This window comes from Megalops cyprinoides, chromosome 12 (assembly GCF_013368585.1).
Source record: "Megalops cyprinoides isolate fMegCyp1 chromosome 12, fMegCyp1.pri, whole genome shotgun sequence".
Classification (NCBI taxonomy): Eukaryota; Metazoa; Chordata; class Actinopteri; order Elopiformes; family Megalopidae; genus Megalops; species Megalops cyprinoides.
The window spans coordinates 34,839,499-34,860,940 of NC_050594.1; the positions used below are offsets into that span (position 1 = coordinate 34,839,499).

Consider the following 21,442-nt stretch of genomic DNA (forward strand, 5'->3'; position numbering starts at 1 on the left):
GCCTCTTTACCTCACTCTCAAACTGTCTCCCCCACTCCCCTGTCTACCCCTATCCCTCTCTCATCCCCCAATCTACCTGTCTGAATCAAGGAGTCCTGTCTCTCTCCTCCATCTATCCCCATCCCTCAAACATCCCCCAATCTATCTGTCTGAATCACTGAATCCTGTGTCTCTCCCCCATCTATCCCCGTCCCTCACACATTCCCCTACTCCATTTGTCTGAATCATTAATTCCTGTGTCTTTCCCCCACCTATCCCCATCCCTCACACATTCCCTTATTTCATCTGTCTGAATCATCAAATCCTGTGTCTGTCCCCCCATCTATCCCCATCCCTGACATGTCCCCCCAAATCTACCTGTCTGAATCAGAGTCCCCTATCTCTCTCCCCCCATCTTTACCCATCCCTCACACATTTCCCTGATCTACCTGTCTGAATCACTGAGTCCTGAGTCTCTCTCCCCCACTCCCCCATCTTCCCTAATCCCTCACATATCCCCAGACTCCACCAGAGTGAATCACTGAATCGCTGAGTCCCATCTTTCTGCAGGTCTCAGGGACATGCTGCAGATGATTGCTCAGCAGTGGCAGGAGCTGCAGAGGCAGATTCGCAGACAGCACTGCTGGATCCTGCGTGCCCTGGATGCCATCAAAGCACAGATCCTGGCCCAAGAGGCTTCTGGCGAGGCATGGTGCGGAGCCACCAGCCCCAAGGTAAACTGGCTGTTGTGCATCCCCATTTCCTCCCCCCATTTCCCGCCTGCCACTGAAGTCCGCTCCCCTTGCCTGCGGCGATCCAGTGCTCGCTCAGCAAAATAAACAAACAGTGGGAGCGCGGGAGGGGGCGCCACCATTAGCATAAGAAACAGCCCAAGTGAAGCTATCCAGTTAGAAGGCTTGAGAGTTGGGAGAACAAGCCTAGATGTGCATGATATGAATATCAGATGTCTCTTTAATGAACGCAAAGGCCTGTAAGGTTGCATGAATAATTAGAGGAAGTGCACGCATGCACGTGTATACACACACACACACACACACACACACACACACAAAACCATTTGATGCTGAGAATATTCAGTGCCATATTCAATTTATGCACCTTACACTCAATAACTGAGCTGCAGAAGAATGTATTCAGAGTTTTTGCAATATTGTCATTGTTTAATTATCAAATGTGAGAATACATAATTATATTGGAGGTTGAGCTCAGGGGTGGTCTGTCTTGCCTAACTGTAAAGGAGCAACATCCTATTTGTACCTGCATCAAGACCACACCTTGAATGGCATCAGAACATCAAGATGCTTCTGATGAGCTTCCCAAGGGGTAGGGGCAGTTTTGATGGTCCGGTCTTCAGAGGTTCTTTTGGTGGTGATTTCTGGGTTTGATCTCCTGCAAGTGAGATGAGTCCTTAAAACATGGCTCCACCCCCCAGGCTCCCGCAGAAATAAGAGCCTGCTCCCCTGCCTTACCTGTTTGTTTAGTTTGTTTTCTGGGTAGAAGCAGAACCCTGTTGTTTCGGCGACACAGATAATCCCCGTGCTTTTAAATTGTTTTGTTGCAATTATAAATCAGCACAATCAGTGTGATCAGTCAGCTCTGACATCCATTAGCCGCTTGGTTACAGCAAATTAACAAAGAGGGGAGCGAGTGATTCATTATCTCATTGCTGTTAATGACGATCAGATGCATTGCCTAATTAGAAGATGGCCATTGTAGCAGGGGGAAGGTCAGGGACGGAGCTACAAATCTCCCTGCGGCCTGTGTGTTTAAGCCCTGGCAGTGGTGCTGGGGTTGAATAAATACGTATGGCACTGCGTGGAGGGAGTGGCAGAAATCACCATGACTCTCCTGTCTCATGGCTTCTCCATCAGCTTTAAATGAATAATTTTTTATATTAATGTGAGTGTATTGTACAAAATTTCAAAATATGGATACACATAGAACAACTGTTTGACTTATGTCATTTATTGTGTTCTGTGCATGTAAAAATGTGCTAGCACACATACAAATGATTATGCTTTTTTTTGGTGGGACTGTTGTTATAACCCTAAATCTACAGCCTTGACCGTTACCATTCCAACATTATGGGTTCATCAGGGTGGAATCCTAACGAAGGTAATAAACAGGGCTTTAAATCAGCCAGGTATAGTGTATTCCAAGCATGCTTCTATATAGACCAAACAGGACATCACTCACCTCCAGATCTTTTGGATCATTAGCCACTCCCCCTCCTCTAATTGGTGACCCATCCTCTCTGTAATGGATAAGGCAAGAGAGCAAAATGGCACATTTGCCCCTCAAGCTCACTGCCCCAACCCCAGTGGGCGGGTCTAAGGCTTTCACACTGTCACTCCTAGGTCCTAGGAAGGATAAGCATCCATAGATTTGGGTGCCCGATAGGCTTAAAACCAGGAGACAGCACAGCAAATGGCATTAGCTTCTGCAGCAACTGCGGTGAGAAGGAGTACATGTCCATCCTTATCTCAGTGAAGGCCATCAGTGTGGACACACCCATTCACACCCAGTGTTAGCTATGAGAAGCTACTCTCCCAATGGTCATAAACGACTCAGCCAACATAATTGCCTGTGTTTAAATGGTTATGCCTAATGTCGTGGGCAGGAGAGACTACCTGCTGTAATCTGAAAGGGTCCCACTGGCGCCTGCCCCTGTGACTGTACTCCTGTGTTACTCTGTTCTGTAAACAGCCATCTTCATGTTTCCTGTCCTGCATAGGAAGTTTGAAATTCATTGCACATGTTTTGCCATGTCCTGGACATGTCCAGCAACCATTACATCATTGCAAAGTGTCCACCGTCCTTTTCTGCTGTGATTCAGGATGTGTGCAGATGCCATCTGGAGAAATTCAGAGATTAATCAGTTTGAGTAATCTAAGTTTTTATCTGCTGAAGCTTTTGAACATTTTAAGCTTTGATCATTTTCTGCTTGTCTTTTTTTATTTATCATTTTGTTGATTCAGAAGTCCCACTGAGAGCATTGATGCAAGTAAGTCTTAGTAAGCAGTAGTGTGACGCATGAATGATGTAGGGGGCGGTCCTTAAGGACAAACTGGATGTGCTTTCTGACGGACGGGTACTAGGTGCTCAAGATTGCTGTAGACTGGATCAAAGACAGTGCAGATAAGAGCTCAGAAAAAGCAGGAAGAGCACAGCACAGAGCTCAACCGATGAAATGGAATCAGAACATGAAGCCAAAGTTCAACTAAAAATGCTTTAGCATGACTGGCCAAATAAAGGTCATGCCGTTTTGTGCAAATAGCAGTATGTCTAGCTGGAGTAAAAGCATTATAGTGCTACTCAGGAGATGTAGTGAGCATGCTAGCCCATGTTCATCGGCTTTTTACTTGATTTTCACAAAATAACTGATTTGAACTCCTCTTTTTTGTAACAGTGTACATGCATGTTGATCAGTCATCAGATGAATTCCATGAATTAATAAATGTGATATTCGGTGCCTCAATGTATCCAAACTTAAAAATGTTAGAAGTGCCGATAAATTATTTGAGCTGCAGAATTATGACAGGCGATAAGGGAAAAATGGCTCCTGTGCCAACATTTTTTGAGGAAAACTCACTGCTGTCATTAATTACTAATCCTTAGAAACAACAGGTGCCCTGCGTGGCCATTAATTTGCTTGTGTGAAACAGCACACCAAAGAGCAATGTGACCTGTCACTCCAGTAATATATGATGTTATGAAGACACTCACATTGTCCCCAGAATGCCATTAAGGTGTGCATAAAGCAGAACACGTCTCTCCTGACGGCCATAACGGTTTGTTATTACTGCACTAAACATATGCTCTTGGTGTCATCTTTGTGTTCTTTCTTGCAATCTGAATTATTTTAGACAGGACCATAAAGTTTTAACGGGACTGGATGCTGGGCAAATGCGAGTCCTAAGGGGGCCCTGTCCTGTTTAGTTATTCTCCTCTAATTAAATCGTTGAGGAAGATCACAGGAACGAGAGATGCAGAAATAAAATAAACATAACCATGCTTTTTGGTGGTGGGGGGTGTCTGGTTGAAGGGTCATGATTTGTACATTTGAATGTTTCTCGTTTGGTTTGTTTTTTTGGGCAGGAGTTTGCTGTTGTTGAGTGCCTGTTTGCATTGCCTAAATGAAAGGAGGTATTTGCGTGTGCATCTGACTCCTGTTGTCTTCAGAAAGTACAGTTGCTTTAGTCTTAATAGCAGCACAGAGGCTTCTAGACACCACAGGAGTTTGACATTGCAGTGACTCTTTAACTCCCGTTAAACTGCTGCAGCACCCTGTAGAGCCCATGGTTTTGCTAGCATGTGTACTGCAGCATATCGCTTGGAGTGTCACGGCAACGTAAAGGAAACCTTTATGAGCTGACAAAATTACAAAGGGTGTTCATTAGCATCTGTGTTTCACCAAATTTTTCACGGTCATGATGTATGACTGTGGCACAGTGACCAATGGCCAAGTCCTCTGTCACAATCATCAGCCTGCAAACATCACAGCAGAGGTGTAAAGAGTACAGAATTATTTTACTCAAGTAAAAGTACTGTTACTATGGTGAAATTGTACATTACTTCTTGTCATTGGTTTTAAAACACGTGTGGTGACAGACTTAATGAGACCAGTCATTGAAGTTTCTAAAAGCCTGAGCGGGTCTCCTTGCTCAGCTTCAAAAGCCTTCAGAGCTGCTTGGACCTCTGATAGAATTGACCTTAAAATGTTAGGTATAGTACACTCTGAGGGTCACTGTACATTACATAGTGTCTCTGCCATGTAGCAATGCTCAGAAGACTCTGTAAGGACAAAGTCCAGCTTCAACTCATCCCACTGGTTCAGGATGCGGTCAGCTGCGGGCTCAATGGACAGCCACCGTGTTTCTCCAATGTTTATTGTCTCATAGACTGCCCTGTAAGCATCCCTCCATTTAGAAGACACAGAAAACCAATTATATGTCTCCCTCACAAGGTACTCCACACTTCTTGGTATGGTGTCATGTGATGCATGGCTGACAGCTAGCTGGAGAGAATGACACACACATCTAATGAGCACAAGACTGGACAGACCGTACTCATCCCGAAGGACTTTGTAAACACCATTATTTATGCCAGTCATTACAGAGGCATTGTCTGTCCCAATGCTAATCAGATGTTCCTTTTTTAAACCGCATTTGACCAGAAAATCCGTTAATGCAGTCGCAATAGCCCTAGCATCACCACCCGTTAGCTCAACCAAATCCAAGATATGTGGAGTTGACCTGATTTTTATTCTCACTTAAGTCAATAAATGCTGCTTTGCAGGCTTCCCTCAAATGATCTATGGTTAGCAACGAGCAGGGGCACCTGCAGGATTTCTTTTTAGGGTACGCACAGTAACCTGACCACGCACGTGCACGTACACGCATCAAGAGAGAGAGCTGAGAGAGAAAAACGCTACTGACTGATTAATGAATAATGAAATCTGGCCTACCTATTTGAAGTTTACCCTTCTTCCCCCGGTCGCATGGAATTGTTTGTGCACTTCCTCACTGTCTATTTTCATTTCAGGATGAATGTTCATAAGGGCAAGTCCAGTGAGTCTGCCGTCTGTCATCGTGGTAGCGGTGACAACAGACCAGACATTGATCACATAGCCTAATTGAAGAGCGTTTAGCCGGAGGAGAATATATGAAGTGGACTTGCACACGATATGTGAATATTAGTAAACACTCAGAGGTGGTCACCATGTCATGCCCGGTACTTAATAAAGTTGGTGTATCACAGTTTGTTGTTTGTTTTACAGCTACTTTCCTCAGTGTGCCGAGAGCTAGCTGCAGGTGACTAGCAAGCTACTTTAGCTTGCAAGCTAGTTTGCTAATTGATACACCTAGTTAGCAAGCTAATTTCTGCTTTGATAGAAATTGAATAAAGCACAAATGTTAATAAATCTCATGCTATTACGATCATACAATCCAAAAATAGTCTACACTTTAATTGTCAGATACAATTGTGTCGTCTTTTACATGTAATATTTAGCGTAAAAGCTGGCGTAATAATTCTCTCTCCGATCTCCATCAGACACATTTATAGGACGGTAGTTTCTGTCTTGGCATAGGAGATCATGTCATTTCCTGGTGCGTAGTTCATGGAGACTTTTTTTTTTTTACTCTGTAACGGAGGCAATTTAAATTGTAGCGAAGTAAAATACCTCAACATAAACATACTTAAGTAAAAGTAAAATTACAGTTTTTTAAAAAATACACAAAAAAGTATAAGTACACAAAAAATCTACTTTGTTACAGTAACGAGAGTAATTGTAGTTCATTACTTCCATGCCTGCATCACAGTATCATTAGAAGCTGGGGCTGAAGGTCATATTCCAATAGGAAGCATTGCATTGTTACAAAATGGAAGTCATTGTTACGTATAAAGGTTTTCCAAACTCCTCATGATTACTAAGCCTCATGGGAGCACTAAGAATATGAGAATTCATAGAAGTGCCTACCATGAAAACTGTATGAGTGGTCACTTAGGGACAAACCTTAAAACAGAGGGTCAACAGTTGCTTATTGGTAGTGTTCTGAGTAGGTAGAGACCGGGTCACACAAACCTGCTGGTATTCTCCACAAAACTGAGGTGTACAAAGTGTGCCACCCATATAGCCGAATTTGAATTTTGAAGTTAATGCCAAAGAATGAATTGTCACTTTGTTGCTGGCAAACCTGTGGTTGGATTCAAACGCAGTTAGCGTGTTGAAGCATTTTAACACATTGCTCTGAGAGTGTACACAAGGCCCACCTCTGCAGGACCTCTGAAATCCTTCCAAAAATCTATTTTAGCGGTGCATCTTGTATTTTCTGATAATTGACACAGATTATTTCAGCAAAACAACTGATGGATCTGTGAGATCTGTGCAGTGCTCACTCCCGACCTATGTTTGTGAAAAAGCAGGTTGCTCTTGATCAAGGTGTCTGTTTGTCTCATACACACAGTTAAGTAGGGAGGACACCTTCTGCTCAGCATATGGAGCCAGAAACCTGAATGGAAACCCACCTTATTAATGAAAATCTTGAATTTCTGAATGTTCTCATATAACATGCAGTAGAATTTGAAGAGGGGAAAGGAGGTCCTGTTCAGTGTGAATTGTGGGTGCATTGGTGAGCACACACTGATTCTAGACGCCCAGCATTTGACATTGCTGAAAGGACCCCCTCTATTACAGTGCTGTTGCATTAGACAGAGGGGCCCTGGACTGCCATGGCACACTCAAGTGCCGTCTTGCTCCGCTCTTTACTGGCCACCAGCGGATTGAGGTGAAACAGACCTTAGCCTGTGCCTGGTGATGGAGCATACCAAAGCTGTCCCTGAACAGGGGGCCTAATTCTCCTGTCAGCCCTTTAAACCCTTCCAGCTGTTGGAGACCACCAGTCTCATCTTTTCATCTTGCCCTAATTATCAGAGCAGGGTGGCCTACATTGAATTTTGAGAGGGTATGAGACGACACCTGGTCGACATGGAACATTCTAACATCATGTTGCAGCAATGTCGCCAGGAGGTTATCAGAACGTCAAGTGTCAGCCCTGCACCACCATTTCTTCTGCCCCTGAGTTTACTGATATCGATGTCTGGGGTACATGCATATGATTTAAAGCATCTTAGCCTGACCAGCAGCAGGATACATTTATGCTGTTATATGTATGTATGTAAAAGTGCGCCTTATCTGCAGCTGATGGGAGACAGCTCATCTGCCTCAGGGCAGCCATTTCACCTGTGTGAGCCAACTGACGGCAGCACAGTGGGGTGGCTCCATTCCCCCACCCCAGCGTATGCTAATGAGCCACTAGGCCTTGCCAGCACCCACAATGCATGTGGAGCAGACCAGGGGGATATCAAAGCCAGCCTGTTGGAAAAGGAACCCCGGGTCATCATTGCCCAAAAATGAAATTAAGCCAAGTGGCGCTCACCTCAGTGTGCCTTGCCTCTCCTGTGTAACTCCCAGCATACCTTGCAGCTGATCAAAGGCTCCATGCCAGCCTGCACATTTCACTGGTGCTAGGGAATATTTTTGTTGAGGTAATGCACATTATCATCAAGAGAGCTTTTAATTATTATTTAATCATTGTTAATTGTCTTCTTTCATACATTTGCTGCTTCTCATCTCCACAGATTGTGCTCTGCATAAATTGAAATGAAATTCATTTGAATTTAGCAGTGTCTGTAGTCTTAAGCCCTCTTGAACACAGTATTTAAAAATCTGATTCTGTCTTTTGGCATAATCTCTTTCTGTAGGTTTTGGGAAAGATTTGCTAAAGGATTGTGAGTAGATTACAGGTGGTGGAAGCCCACAGAAATGTATCAGGAATATATTAAATTGTGATGAGTAAAATTTGCATTTAGTGTCACTGTGTATCTTTCCTTTGATACATATGCAATTCATGCTTCATATTTATATGTATAACTGAGATGAAGGTGTTAAAGCTGGGAGGACATTTTGCAGATGTGGTCCATTAAGCAGACAAGTTTAAGTGCGAGCTTCATATTTGCATGGAAATTTTATGACCTGTTAAAAGCAGGCATTAACACTTGCTCTTTGGACACAATATGCAGTTGTATAAACTAAGCACTATGAAGAAGCTCAGTCAAATACTTTCTGCAACTATAAAATTGTTGTTGTTCATAATTCATGTGGATATATAGATATAATATTATAATCATAGTCTTGAAATAAGAACTCCTGGTAGGTAATATCAAACAAACTTAATGCTCCCAAATCTTGTATCAAATGTGTAAAGAGCTGCCTCATGGTTTTTTGTCTATTATGAATTCACTAGTAGGAAATGCAAACCTGTTGCACATGATGCATTTAATTATTTGGTGCAATCATCCAGCCTGGCCTGATATTAGCCGCTAATTTTCAAAAGGCCTTTAGTCCACGTCATTCACAGTTCAGTTTATGCATTGTCGATTAGTAGAACTCTTAACAGTATTAACAGCTCAAGTGGCAGAGCTTCTTCAAATTTACCTTGAGTAACGTATTAACCATGTGTAGAACTATACCCTGAGATGTTCCTTTGGGTTCATGTTAGCATTTCGGCAGAATAGTTATTCCTATCACTGTATGCGCCTGTTAGCCTGTTCAAGATGTGGCAGTGCCATTTCTTCCATATAGACTACTGTCTGTATTTTTTGCCTGCGATGCATGTACAGTAAACAACATTTTTTCCATCACTGCACCACTGACTGTAGTGTCATCTTCATTTCTTCAGCTGTTCCTTTCGTAGTGCAAAGCAAGTTTATTTTGTGCATGATAGGATCCTAGGTTCTACTCTTGTTCTGCAGGTTATGAATTGTAATAAGCTGTGTTTGCATGTGTTTTCACTGGGGCCAGGTGACAGCCTGTCCAATGTGTTCTGTGATGTGTGTTGCTAACCATGACAACAGGGTTTTTATTCGTATTCACGGTGTAATTTCTTGCTTTCCATAACCATTTTAGTAAATGAGTCATTATCTTTATGTTTGGATGTCTGCCTTGCACCTGTCACTATACTAAACCTGGTCCTTTGTTTTGTCTGTAGGATAGCTGAAGGTAAAATGTCATAAACTAAGCTCACTGGTGAATCAACTTGCAGTGGCAAAACAATAGAATGCTGTGAAGCATATAGCTAAGGAACAGTGGCTTGAAGATTTCTATTTGCACATGTTCAAAATAATCGATGGCTTTTTGGTAATTAGTCTGAGATAAAGGTCAAGGAACAGGAAAGTGACAAAGCAAGTCATGCAAACCAGGTCAGAGCCTGTCTGACCTGGGCATAGCACCTCTTAAGGATCACTGGCACGTCTAGTTTACTGCTGACAAATTGAGAGCCAAAGCAGAGTTTGAATCACCTTCAGGAGGGCTTGCAAATGCCATCACCTCTGCTGTTGGGTCATTGACAGAGCTCGTTGCCAAAGCAATCCAAATTAGCTCCAATGAGCCAGCATTTAAATGGCATGAAGAATACAGTGGTGAAAATAAGGATGTAATGACCTCGTCTGATTACACTAAAATGATCACAGCGCCTCACATTGTGCAGAAGCCCAGAGTGTGGCCAGCCCGGTGTGCTCCCTCACAAGACACTAATGCTTTTCTGCCAGATGCGGCTCGGCTCTGAACTGTGCCACATCCCCCAAGCAGGGCCAGCAAACCTGCATCACAAAGTGAGTGCGAAAGCACATGTGATTTTTGCAAGCGTGGCCTAATGTCTGTAATAATAACAGCAGTGCATACTTTCCGCAGGGGGTAAATGTACGGTTGGCGGGGCAAAATATCTCCCAAATCAAATATGTTTTTTATTGTTGGTGAGGTGCTTTAACAATCTGATTGTGACATTTCACAGATGTGGTGGTGGCAGGTCAGGATAAGAATGGGAAAGTTTTCTTTCCTTTGCAATATTGTGTAGTATACAGAGGTAACTAGAGACATTTTCTGAAACAGACCTGACCACTGCAGCTGCACAAATTGCTTTGTGTTATTGTGTCTATGTACGTGTGTCTCTGTATGTAAATGTCTGTGTGTGTCTGTAATTATCTGTGTGTGTATCTGTAAATGTCTGTATGTGTTTGTATGTACGTGTCTAAGTGTGACGATGTCAACTGTGATGGAGTGCCGTCACTACGGTTGAGTACGCGCTCTGACTGCCAGTGGGACCAGTGGGATAGCTTACTGGCTTGCTGCGAGGCCATCGGAGGCGTGCCCAGTGTGTGAGCTGTATGAGGGACCCCCAGAGATGGGTGAAGCACGGTGTGAGGGACCCCAGAGATGGGTGAAGCACTAGTGAGTGGGGCATCCTGGGATGGGACAAGTACAGCAAGGGAATGTGTGAGGGACGCCTTGGTGCGTGAAGTGCATGGGTGCGCTTCCCAAAGGGGAGGGCAGTGTGACGGAGTGCTGTCACTACGGTTGAGTATGCGCTCTGAATGCGGGTTTCTACAACCTTTCTCTAAAGAGGCACTGGCTCTCAGGCCACACAGTGTTCAGTGGTGTCTTTGATGAATGGGTTGCTAGGGTACATCCAGTGGATATCTTTGGTGAGGATACACATATCTAGGTTAGGGATGAAGTAAGGAGCCGGGTTGTCTATAGGGTATGTTGGAGATTAGTCGCATGTTCTAGGTTTGTTATGTTGCATGCAACATCAGTAAGTAGGTGACTTCGGTTAGTCATGTGCCCCGCCCCCCCTTGGACCGGTGAAGGGTGTATGGCCTAATCTGGTCAGAGTGTACCCACTTATAGGCAGGAGTAGTGGTGAGAGCTGCCATACACTTTGAAAGACTCGCTAGGGGACGCCAGTTCTGACTTTCACTAGAGGGGGACCTTTGGCTCGAACCTCGGCCCCCCTTACCCTTGGGTTTGTGGTCTCAGTGGGAGTCACAGTCACTGTGTTCACTCGATTCTTCACTCCTACTAGTATATCCCGAGCTTGTGCGGGAATAATATACACCATGCTCTCCCTGAGTGTGCCTTAGCCGGTAGTCACCGCCCCTCTTGGACTTGCTCTTCTTGTGCTTCCACCTCCTGGTCACACCATTACTACCTTAGGAGTGTCCGTGTTGGTCACAAGAGCCAGAGAGTTTTAAAACAGACATCAGAGCTCTCTAGTTCCAATGAACTCTCCATGGGACTCTGAAGTGTAATGACCCTCTGGTCCTCTTCCCTTTTTTCACCGGAGTGGACAACAGTTTCCCGATTTCACGCATTGAGGGTTTGTCCCTCTGTGTCATAAGGGTGACGTGTGTCTGCACACAAGGGTGTAGGTTATGCAGGAAGAGAGACTTAAAGGCCTGGTCCTCTTCCAGACCTGGCCCATTTCTTCCCTGGAAGAAGGCATGTTTCAACCAGTTATAAAATTCTTGGGGGTGTTGATTGCGGTGGTGCTGTATGGCAGAGATTGTGGCTGATGTCTCATCAGCAAAAATACTCCTCTGTCAGGGCTCTGCAGAGCCAAGAATAGCTATCCTGGATGGAGGATGGCTGAGACTCTATGAATGCATGGACAGACCTGGAGGTGGTGTTCCAGATGAATCTGACCTTTTCCCTGTGAGTCACACCTGATAAGTCCGCAAGGCTATGGGCTGTTTCTCTGAGGTAGTCCTCCATGTTGTGATCCTGCCTGTTGAGGTCAAACCATCCAATATATTTAGCCAGTGCATCAAGGTGTTTTAAAGGGGGCCACCAGAAGGGTAATGTGTTTGCTTAGGTCGGTAAGCAGGTGCATAATCACTATCTGAGAGGCTGGATCCCTCCTCTAGCTGAGTGGCTAGGGCCTGGATGCGAGAATCGCGACGTCTATGTCTTGGCGGTGACAGCAAGTATTCCTTCCGCGGTTCTTGATAAGAACTGTCTGCCTTCCGGCCTTTTGGTACTGCAAATTCGCGATAGTATCTGTCTGCCTCCCTGCCCTGAGGAGAATACAATAACGCATTTCTGCTTTTCTCCTGGGTAACCAAGCAATATTGTGGCCCTCACTATCCCGCTGCTTGTGGGATGTACTGGGAATCCCACTTTGTGAAGGCGAGGCTGTGAAGCGGAACAAGAAAGGGGAAGCGGCCCAATTCTCCTTTTGTCCCCTCGGGGACGTGATGGAGTAGGTGTGGACTGCAGTGAACTGGGAAAGTGCTCTAGGGAGTGGCACGCAGATACACGGGGAGGAGACGCAGAGGCAGGCTGGGTATGGCCTCCCCGTGTGGCATGTGGTTTGTGCATATAGCATTCGGTTTCCTGCTCAGAGGTTAGGGATAATTCGGGTTCGGAATGACTCATGGGAAAAAGACTGGCAGCAGTCCACTGGGCTCAGTGGCCGGTGCTCTGATTGTCACTTTGGAGTGAGTGCATCCCAGGTTTGGATCCCGGTTTAGTGGGGGCCCAAGGCTTTCTGGGTCCAGAGGGGAACCTGTCCGAAAAGGTGAGACTGTTGCCGTGGTAGGCTTACCCTACCCTGTCGGTTTGGAGGCAAGGACCTCCTGTACCCTCATGCAGAAAAGTTCACTTTCCCTCTGCATGAGGGCGGATACTGCCGCAGCATGTCTTCGTTCACTCTCCGTGGGCCTGGAGGTGCACTCCTCCAAGACCTCAGTGGTGAATTTGAGGTCATGGCGTAGGCCTTCAACCTCTGAGTTGAGTCTATCACTACTATGACCCAAAATTTTATTTTCTTCGCGTAGAGCATCAAGCTCCAAACTGTTTTGCTTATGGTAAAGGAGAAACAGCCTACCAACTGTTTCTTGTACTGTGAGAGTGTGGGGAGAAGGACAAGCCAAACCAAGTTCAGCAAGAAATTCAGCAATGGGAATCCACTCCAAAGGAGGGGATTTATCCTTCATGACTGCAGCTTGCGAATCACGAAGGCTCATCTCAGAACATATTGAGATTTACATGGCCCAAAAAAAGTGCAAGGTATGCGCATTGCACAGGTCTTTACCAAATAGCTACTGTATAGTGCTACAACACACAAGTTTCAGTAGGCATCCTTAAATGCTGTATGCTCTCAGTCCAACCTTAAATGCTGTATGCTCTCAGAAAGGGGAAAGTCAGCAATAATCTACTGGCAAACCAAAGGACAATGAACCAAACTCGATTAACAACCTCGCAATAATGAACCAAAGTTTGGTTGATTATTGAAAAAGTTATTAATAATTGGAAAATTGTGGATAACCAAAAATTATTAAAAAATGAAAGGTGATTAAATAGGCAACCGAAAATGTTAATAAATTAAAGGTCTAGTAACCATTATTTATTTATTTATTTCAACTGCTTAATCGCTATAGTCAACTCGCGAATAGTAGTTATGCCGGGAGTGAGGCTGTCTCAGTATCGCGATAAGACCCAAGTCACGTAACCAAAATAGCAACGCTACCACCACCGCAATTGCTCGCAAGCACATTCAAATTCCAACCTATAGTGGACAATGGTGCGGCGGTTGCAACCTGGTGGTCACAAACAGTAGTTCAACTCAATGAATGAAATACCTCTCACATCGCAATGCTGTTCAAACACGAACAAAGCTGTCTATGCCTCACATGGGGCACCAGTTGTTGTTTCACGAAAGTAATGGGGATTTAATCAGTCTCATTTAAATATTAGTTTCATGGTTACACTGAATTCAATTAGATGTAGTAACTCAATGATGTTACACATCTGAACTTATGTTCAGAATCACTAATGTCGCAACTTAATTCACCGTAACAATACCTGGGAATTCTTTTATAGTGAGTTGGCTTAAGTTAGTTTTGGAACAACATTAGGACAACAACACCGAATTAAACAAAAGGTAGTTTATTGCATACAAATATATTTCATATATATGTTTAAAACTTCGTTACGGACGGGAGATGGATATGGTTGAGAGTACCGAGAGGAAAGGAGTGGCAGAAAGGAATCTCAGGAATGCGCGTGCATTCCTGACAAAAGGGAGAAGTGCAGGTATGTGCATGCAGGGTTGGATGTAGCGGAAAAAGGGAACAAAGAGAATAAAGGAGCGTGTACGTGCGGGTAGACATGGAGTATCTAGAACAGAGGGAAACTGAATTTGGAGGGAATGTGGCTTCGACCTAACTTTGGTGACAGGTAGCTTGCATCACTGTTCAGTACATAGATTAGAATCTATGTAGATCAATCCCATTCGAATCAATCCTATCCCAGTATACGGCTGCCTAGGTTTCGGGAAGTGTGTCCACGTCCCTCCTAAGATCGACTAATTAGAGAAAAATCTCACTACTGCCGAATGGTGATGACCAGAGTAGTCAGGAAACCGTATTCCCACCGAACATAATGAGCATTTATTCGCATTCGTTTCTCCTGTGTTGTATGCGCTATGACCATTGCTAACAGTAATGCGCAAAGTAACAGAGCTTAAATGGTTTCATATAAGTCTTAAATGGTTTCATATAAGTTACAAAGTTTCAGTTAAAATAATGCCCAGATGCACAGCCTTACTTGGTTTATTAATGGTGGATTTGCATCTTGGCTTGACCGGGGGGACGTAGGAATCAGCTCCACGGATCATGCGTCCAAGTATCATCGTTGTCCTGGGGTTGTGTCTCTGGTTGGCCAGGAGATGTGGCGTCAACTAACACAAGGGCACAGAAGAGTACCGGTCGTCTCCTCACCTCGAAGTTTAAAATAGCTGCGCTTTCCGTGCAGCCTCTGATGCGATATCAGGTCCTTGGAAGTATATTATCTTTTAGTTTAGAGCTTGAGAGTTTGATGACTGGAATCTTGATGAGGGGCTCAGACAGAACGACATTGCTCTAAACTAAACTGTTAAACTGTAGCTACAGCCTGCCCTTACTGCTAACAGCGTGGTGCCGTCGGCGAGAGAGAGCGAAGTACAGTTCGTTTGTGGTTTTTCTATAGCGGCCAGATGTTGCGTGTTTCCGGCACGTATATATACATCGATTGAAAGTCCATAAAATTTACAGTGAGGGGTGGCGTCATCAGTGACATAGGCGGGGAGTTCCCTGTTCATATTTGTAGTTCTGGATGATGGTCCCAATACTGTAAATGTCTGTGTGTGTTTGTATGTATGTGTCTGTGTGTCTGTAAGTACACATCTGTGTATATGAGTATATGTGTCTTGGGGGGGGTTTGGCCTTTTTCTGAGCATGGTTGTATAATGTGCGTATGTTTTGCAGGTATGATTGAGAGGATGATAGTGTAGACAAGGCTGTGTTTGTATTTATTTCAGCTGTTAATATGAATGTGAATGCAGCCAGCTGTCACTGTGCTGTCTGGCTGCCAGGATACCTGTCCGTTTCTGAAATGTGAAAATGATGCCCTTGTGCATTGCAAAGCTCACTGCAAGATTTTTATTCTTTCATTCCGAGCTTTGCAATAAGAGACAGGCAGAATGGCTGTTGTCTTCCCCAAACACTGTAATACATCTGAGATTATGAATGAAGCCACGAAGTCCCAGAATTCCTCATATTTGACTGCATTTGTTTTTGTTTTTTAAGTATTTGTATCTTTTATTCATTTTCCTTTGGCTACATCTTGTGCTTGCTGAATATCAGAATCAAAACCAGGCTTTAAAAAATAAATATATACATTTGTATTGTGCATTCAACACTGAAGTGGGATCAAAGATTATCCAACCTGCAAGCAAATAAAAGCAACATGGAACACTTTGGGTTGCAATTATTAGAATCGGGGTAATTTTGGAAAATGTGGAAGGCAATAGAAGGCTATTACTTTGATTTCCTTGTTTAATGAATCCTGTCAAACTAAATACAATACATATAACATACCCAAATGGGGATTTTTTAATGATTTTCCCTTTTTGCGAGTCTATGTTGGAATCACTATTTGTGCATTAGGCTTCTCTGGCTGTGACGCCCCTTGCTCTTACACAGGAGTGCTGGAGCGAGACGATCCCCCAATGCACACACATGCAGCCAGTGCTTAACTTCACATCACAACTCACACAGCACATTCCAGCACAGCGAGCGCAACACCAATGACATCATCCAAGCAACACGCAGGTGCCTGACAAGTTACCACAGGGCTTGGACTCAAAGCGAATGCCTTGCTGACGGAACTACTCGGGACACCCTTCAATACATGGTTACATGTCTCCTGCCACTTTTGTTCATGCAAAATGTAATGCTTTTTTCCAATGTAAAAGATCACAGTACTCCTCTCTCAGTTTTTGCGGTTTTGCACAGATCCATTTCTGTGGACTAGAGTTGCTTCTAGAATACTTTGTGGGGATTTTGATATGTTGGTTGGTTAGTCAGCAGCAGAGAATTTAACACCTGAAGGAAGGAGCCAGGGCAGGGGTGCCAGTGTTCTCCAGTGGAGTTGCCCTGTTACAGATGTGTGTTTCCAGCTGCTGGAGCAACCATGGAGCTGGTAACCCTTTATTCACCCATATATCCATATATCCATGACTGTAAATATCCAAATCTGCAGCAGCATTAGTCCTCTTCTCCCCTAGTTTCATGCATGAGTCATATTCAAAGAACTAGCAATGTCAAACCATAAAATAATATCTTTCAAACCACCGCCACAAATTATTGAATATTCAGTCACATTTTTCAAACAGTACAAGAATAATATTTTAATTGAGGATGTTTCAAAGTAAACAATTAAATAAAGATCCAAATAAATGTATGGTTTGGAATTTCTTTAGTAAATTAATCACAGAGCTGTGTTCTGATGTCTGTTTATTAATAAAACCCTGGCTTAGCCAACTTGGATGCTTTTCATTCAGTCATCAAGCAAAATGTTTCTGTAATGACACAAAATACTCTAAATAGTAGTCATGACAAAAAAAGAAGTGCAGTTATTTCCTCTGAGCATTATACAGTATTTACTAATGGACCTTGAGTCCAGTGTACACAACTGAATTCAAGAAAAATAATGTACATTTAAAATCAGCGCAGGTCAATTCTGCATGTGTACAGGGAAAAGCCATTCAAGCACCACAAAGAATGAATCATTCTCTTTGAATGTGCCTCATTGTGATTGTTATGAAAACTGATAGACCTGACAGTGCTGCTCAAATAAAATAAAACAAACACAGCTGTAACTGTGGTCAAGCTGTCAAAACTCCACATTAACACAGTCATGACCAATCAGCTGTTTCTTTTTATACACGTGTTTGTGTGAGATGGTGCAGTAGTCACATACTATAGATTGGACTGTCAGTAATAAGGGCGAGGGAATGTGTCACACGTAAGATACACTGTAATAACTTGCATGTAGTTTTTCTTTGGATGTTTTCCTTTTGCTGTGCATATGCCCATCAGATGTGTCCTTATATATATATATATATATATATATATATATATATATATATATATATATATATATACAGGGTTTAAAATTAGCACCCGCCACTCGTCAAATGCAAGTAAAAATATGTTTTGATGTATAAAATAATTAGTTCACTCGCCATTGGTGAGCTGCTGAAATATGCCTGCTTCACTACATAACTTTCATCAGTAATGCCACAGGCATAGACGGTAAAACACACATGGCCTACAGCTACAGGTCTACTGATATCGTTGTGAATTTTGAAGGTATTCCTGGCTGCGCTGCGCAGCATCAGCATTCGAAAATGTATCAATTTATCTAGTCAGTCAGTCTGTCAGTTTAGTCAGTCAGTCAGAAAGCAGCGTTTTCAAACATGTGGCGACATATTGCGGGTGTGCAGCAACCAAAACGGAGAAACGATGAAAGCGGTGGAAATACACCCAAGAGAAAGTTTAACAAAAAGCGGTGCTTCACTGATACCGGAGTGAGGAGGGATTGGCTTGTATATAACAGCAGTACCAATAGCATGACCTGTAGCACCTGTCGGAAGTATTCGTCCAACCGTACGTGTTCATTTGTCGTCGGAAACAACAACGATGAAGGTAGAGTCAATCAAAGACCATGAAAAATCAAATGCCCACCTGAGCACAGTAAAGATTTCCACGGCGGCAGCGGGATCTATAGCTTCAACACCAACGGTGCAGGGACTTATCGCGATAAATGACCCAACTGCGACGAAAATGAAAAATCTTTTCCAGACAGTCCGTGCCCTAGCTTTTTATACTGTTTTTAATGACCTTGTGTTGTGAGCAGTTCAGTGGTCGGTAAAAACACATTTTGGCCGGTAAAGTTTCTCACCTTACCTGCCATTGGCAGGTAGGTCAAAAAGTTAATTTTATACCCTGTATATACATATATATAGTGTAGGTCATACTTCAGATATAGTAGTTTCATACAATAATACATAATTTATACAGTAATACATAATAGTAATAATAATAATAATAATAATAATAATAATAATAATGTAAAGTCAATATATTGCAAATAAAACTAAATTGATATTCCATATTTAAATGTCAGTATATGTTTCCAGTCTTGCGCAACATAGTGTGCACATGCATGCTTGTGCGCACACAGTATGAATATCAGGAAACTGTAAATATTTCATATGTAGTTTTAATCAGAAGTGGGGTGGTTAATCTTTGGTTTAGGGTGTGCGGAGATGGAATGGCAGGCTGTTTTGGGGTTTGCTCTGGATCCCTACTGACAGAGGGCCCTGACAGAGGACTTCTTGAGAAAGCATGTATTAATAACTGCACAAGTCTTCAGACTCCATCCATTCTGTGAACAGAGCATTTACCCTTCAGTCATTGTGGAATATTTCACCATGAATATTTAACCAGCCTGTAGTGAGAGGAATAGGCATTAGGGAAGCAGCAGCCACTCTCTCTGGTGTTAATAGAGAAAACGCAATAGACGGAGCACAGACTGAGGATCATAGTCTGTGCTGTAGAGAATGGACTCTCCTGACATCACTTACATCAGCAATCCTAAAAAGAGTCCAGTCCAAGAATTGTGAAGCTTTAAAGATGAAATATATTTACTAAAGTGTATTCAGATTATGTTCATTCTCCACAGCTGCTTGTATCTTTTGGTATGATCATTTTGTTATATTAACTTTATGAATTTACAGAATTGCAGATATATTTATTTTATTATTTTGAATTGATATGGATTATTTGTAGAGCACTTCAAGATGTGGCGCCTGTGAATTTCACTTTAGAAAAATCAATCTTTATTGGTAGTTGCAGTAGCAGTGTTATTTTTATTAATACATATGGGCTTCATAAAGAAATAAAGAATGCATATCTAGTCAGTCAAATCCAAAGTTGTGTTTGATATTAAGCTGGATACTTGTCTCTATGTGTACATGAAAATGAAAGATGAGACACTACTGTTGTGCACAGTCCTTTGTATGTGTGGCTATACTGCCAAAGCTCTTCAAGATCAGGTACCTCACACTATCCCCGCCCCTTCGACTTTCGATAAGATGCCTGTGTTCGACTTTTTTTTAATCATGAGTGCTTATAGCCAAGCTGGTAAACATAAAACTGTCGGGAATGTTATGAAATATCTGCACTGGAATTACCTTATCATTGCGCTGATTTAACATGCCTCACAGGTGAAAGACAAAAACATGTGCTATCATCCCCATGGAGTCTTCAGTGAATGTCAGAGGAGCTTCATATGTCTTCTTTCTTCCCCCCTGCCTCTCCCCTTCTTGAAGTGATATAAAATTCTAATGTTTGCCCTCTGGATCTCTCCTCCCTGAAATCTGGCCAAACTGCTGAAGGTAAGATTGCTGCCGTGCATGAAAAGCAAAATCACAAGGAGAAGGGGAAGGAAAAAGACTCAGTCGTGAAATATTTTCCTCGGGAAAAAATTGAAGAAATGACATGCAGAATCCCCCAGTTTGGCATTTTAAATATATATATATATCTCATAAGTGTAGTTTATTGAAAATTGGATCCCTTGCTATGGCATCAGGAAGACCACGTGAGACTTCTCTCTGTGCCCCCCACATTTGAGCTATTTGATGAGCCATAATTATTTCTCCTCAGATTTTATAGCGGGCCTTTGACAGATGCTCTGACTTGTAAAAGATTATATTATCTCCAAATCTGGCTATGTTGATTAGAAGTACTTCTGTTTATGGTCGAATCTGCGTAGCTAATTTCAATGTAAAGACACGGGAGGAAGTGAGCAATCACGATAGAGCTGGAGGAATGGGGGAAGGGGGGGATCTCTGTTTGTATTAATCTTCCTCAACCCCCTGACAACAGCAGCAGTTGTCACCCAGACAGAAACAAACCGCTTCCTCAAATATAGGAAATTGAGGACCACTCGACGTCCTTGAATTAAAACACTGTGGGTTGCAACCAGCTGGCCAGTGCCATTGGAAAACAGCAGGCTATAATTCTCTCCTATATCACGGAGGCATTTCCTTGTCTGTTGGTAAACAAAAATAAATGAAAGCAGAGGTATTGATCTCTCTCTGGAATCTAATGCATTGCAGAGCAGGAAGCTGGGTATTTGTTACAGTGTGACTGGTGAACCCAAAAGAATGGTGAAAGGGATAACAGAGGGGGAAATTTCTAAAATGATAAAGGTGGTCAGGGCAGCTTTAATTCCTGCCTAGACTGAATGTGTCCAGGGGAATAGATGTTCTCTAGGCGTTGCGGGGAATTTGTCTTCCACTGACACCATCCTGGTGTTACCAGAGACAAAGTTCTGCAACCTCTGAAGTGATAGTACTTAAAAGCAGGAACGCAGAGTGCCGGAACTGTAGGCGTCAATCTGTCACCCCCCTGGAACTTTGCAACGGCTGCTGAGCTTAGGGTTGGAAAGATCGTTTGAGAAATTGGATTTCGAGCAGGGAACTCCAACCCCACAATCCAGTTATCCTCAGACAACAGAGGGTCTTTTGGTTGCTTTTCTTTTCCATTATTTCTGCACCAGGTAAACTGGATTTCTCTCTGTGGCCGTTCCAATCATTCACAAAATACTACCATTATTCATTTTTCATTGACCTTGCGCCCGTTGCCACGGTCAGAATAAAGAAAGTATTTATACAACAAAACCCAGATTTGGAAATGATGGATGCAAAAAAAT

At 43.1% G+C, this 21,442-nt stretch overlaps 1 protein-coding gene across 1 annotated transcript in view; it reads left to right on the plus strand.

The window, feature by feature from the left end:
- akap6 (A kinase (PRKA) anchor protein 6) overlaps positions 1 to 21,442 on the plus strand; it is a 206,175-nt gene that overhangs the window by 108,739 nt on the left and 75,994 nt on the right. Inside the window, exon 7 of the mRNA XM_036541655.1 lies at positions 550 to 713. Coding sequence (XP_036397548.1) covers positions 550 to 713 — 164 coding nt within the window. The remainder of the gene's footprint in view (positions 1 to 549; positions 714 to 21,442) is intronic.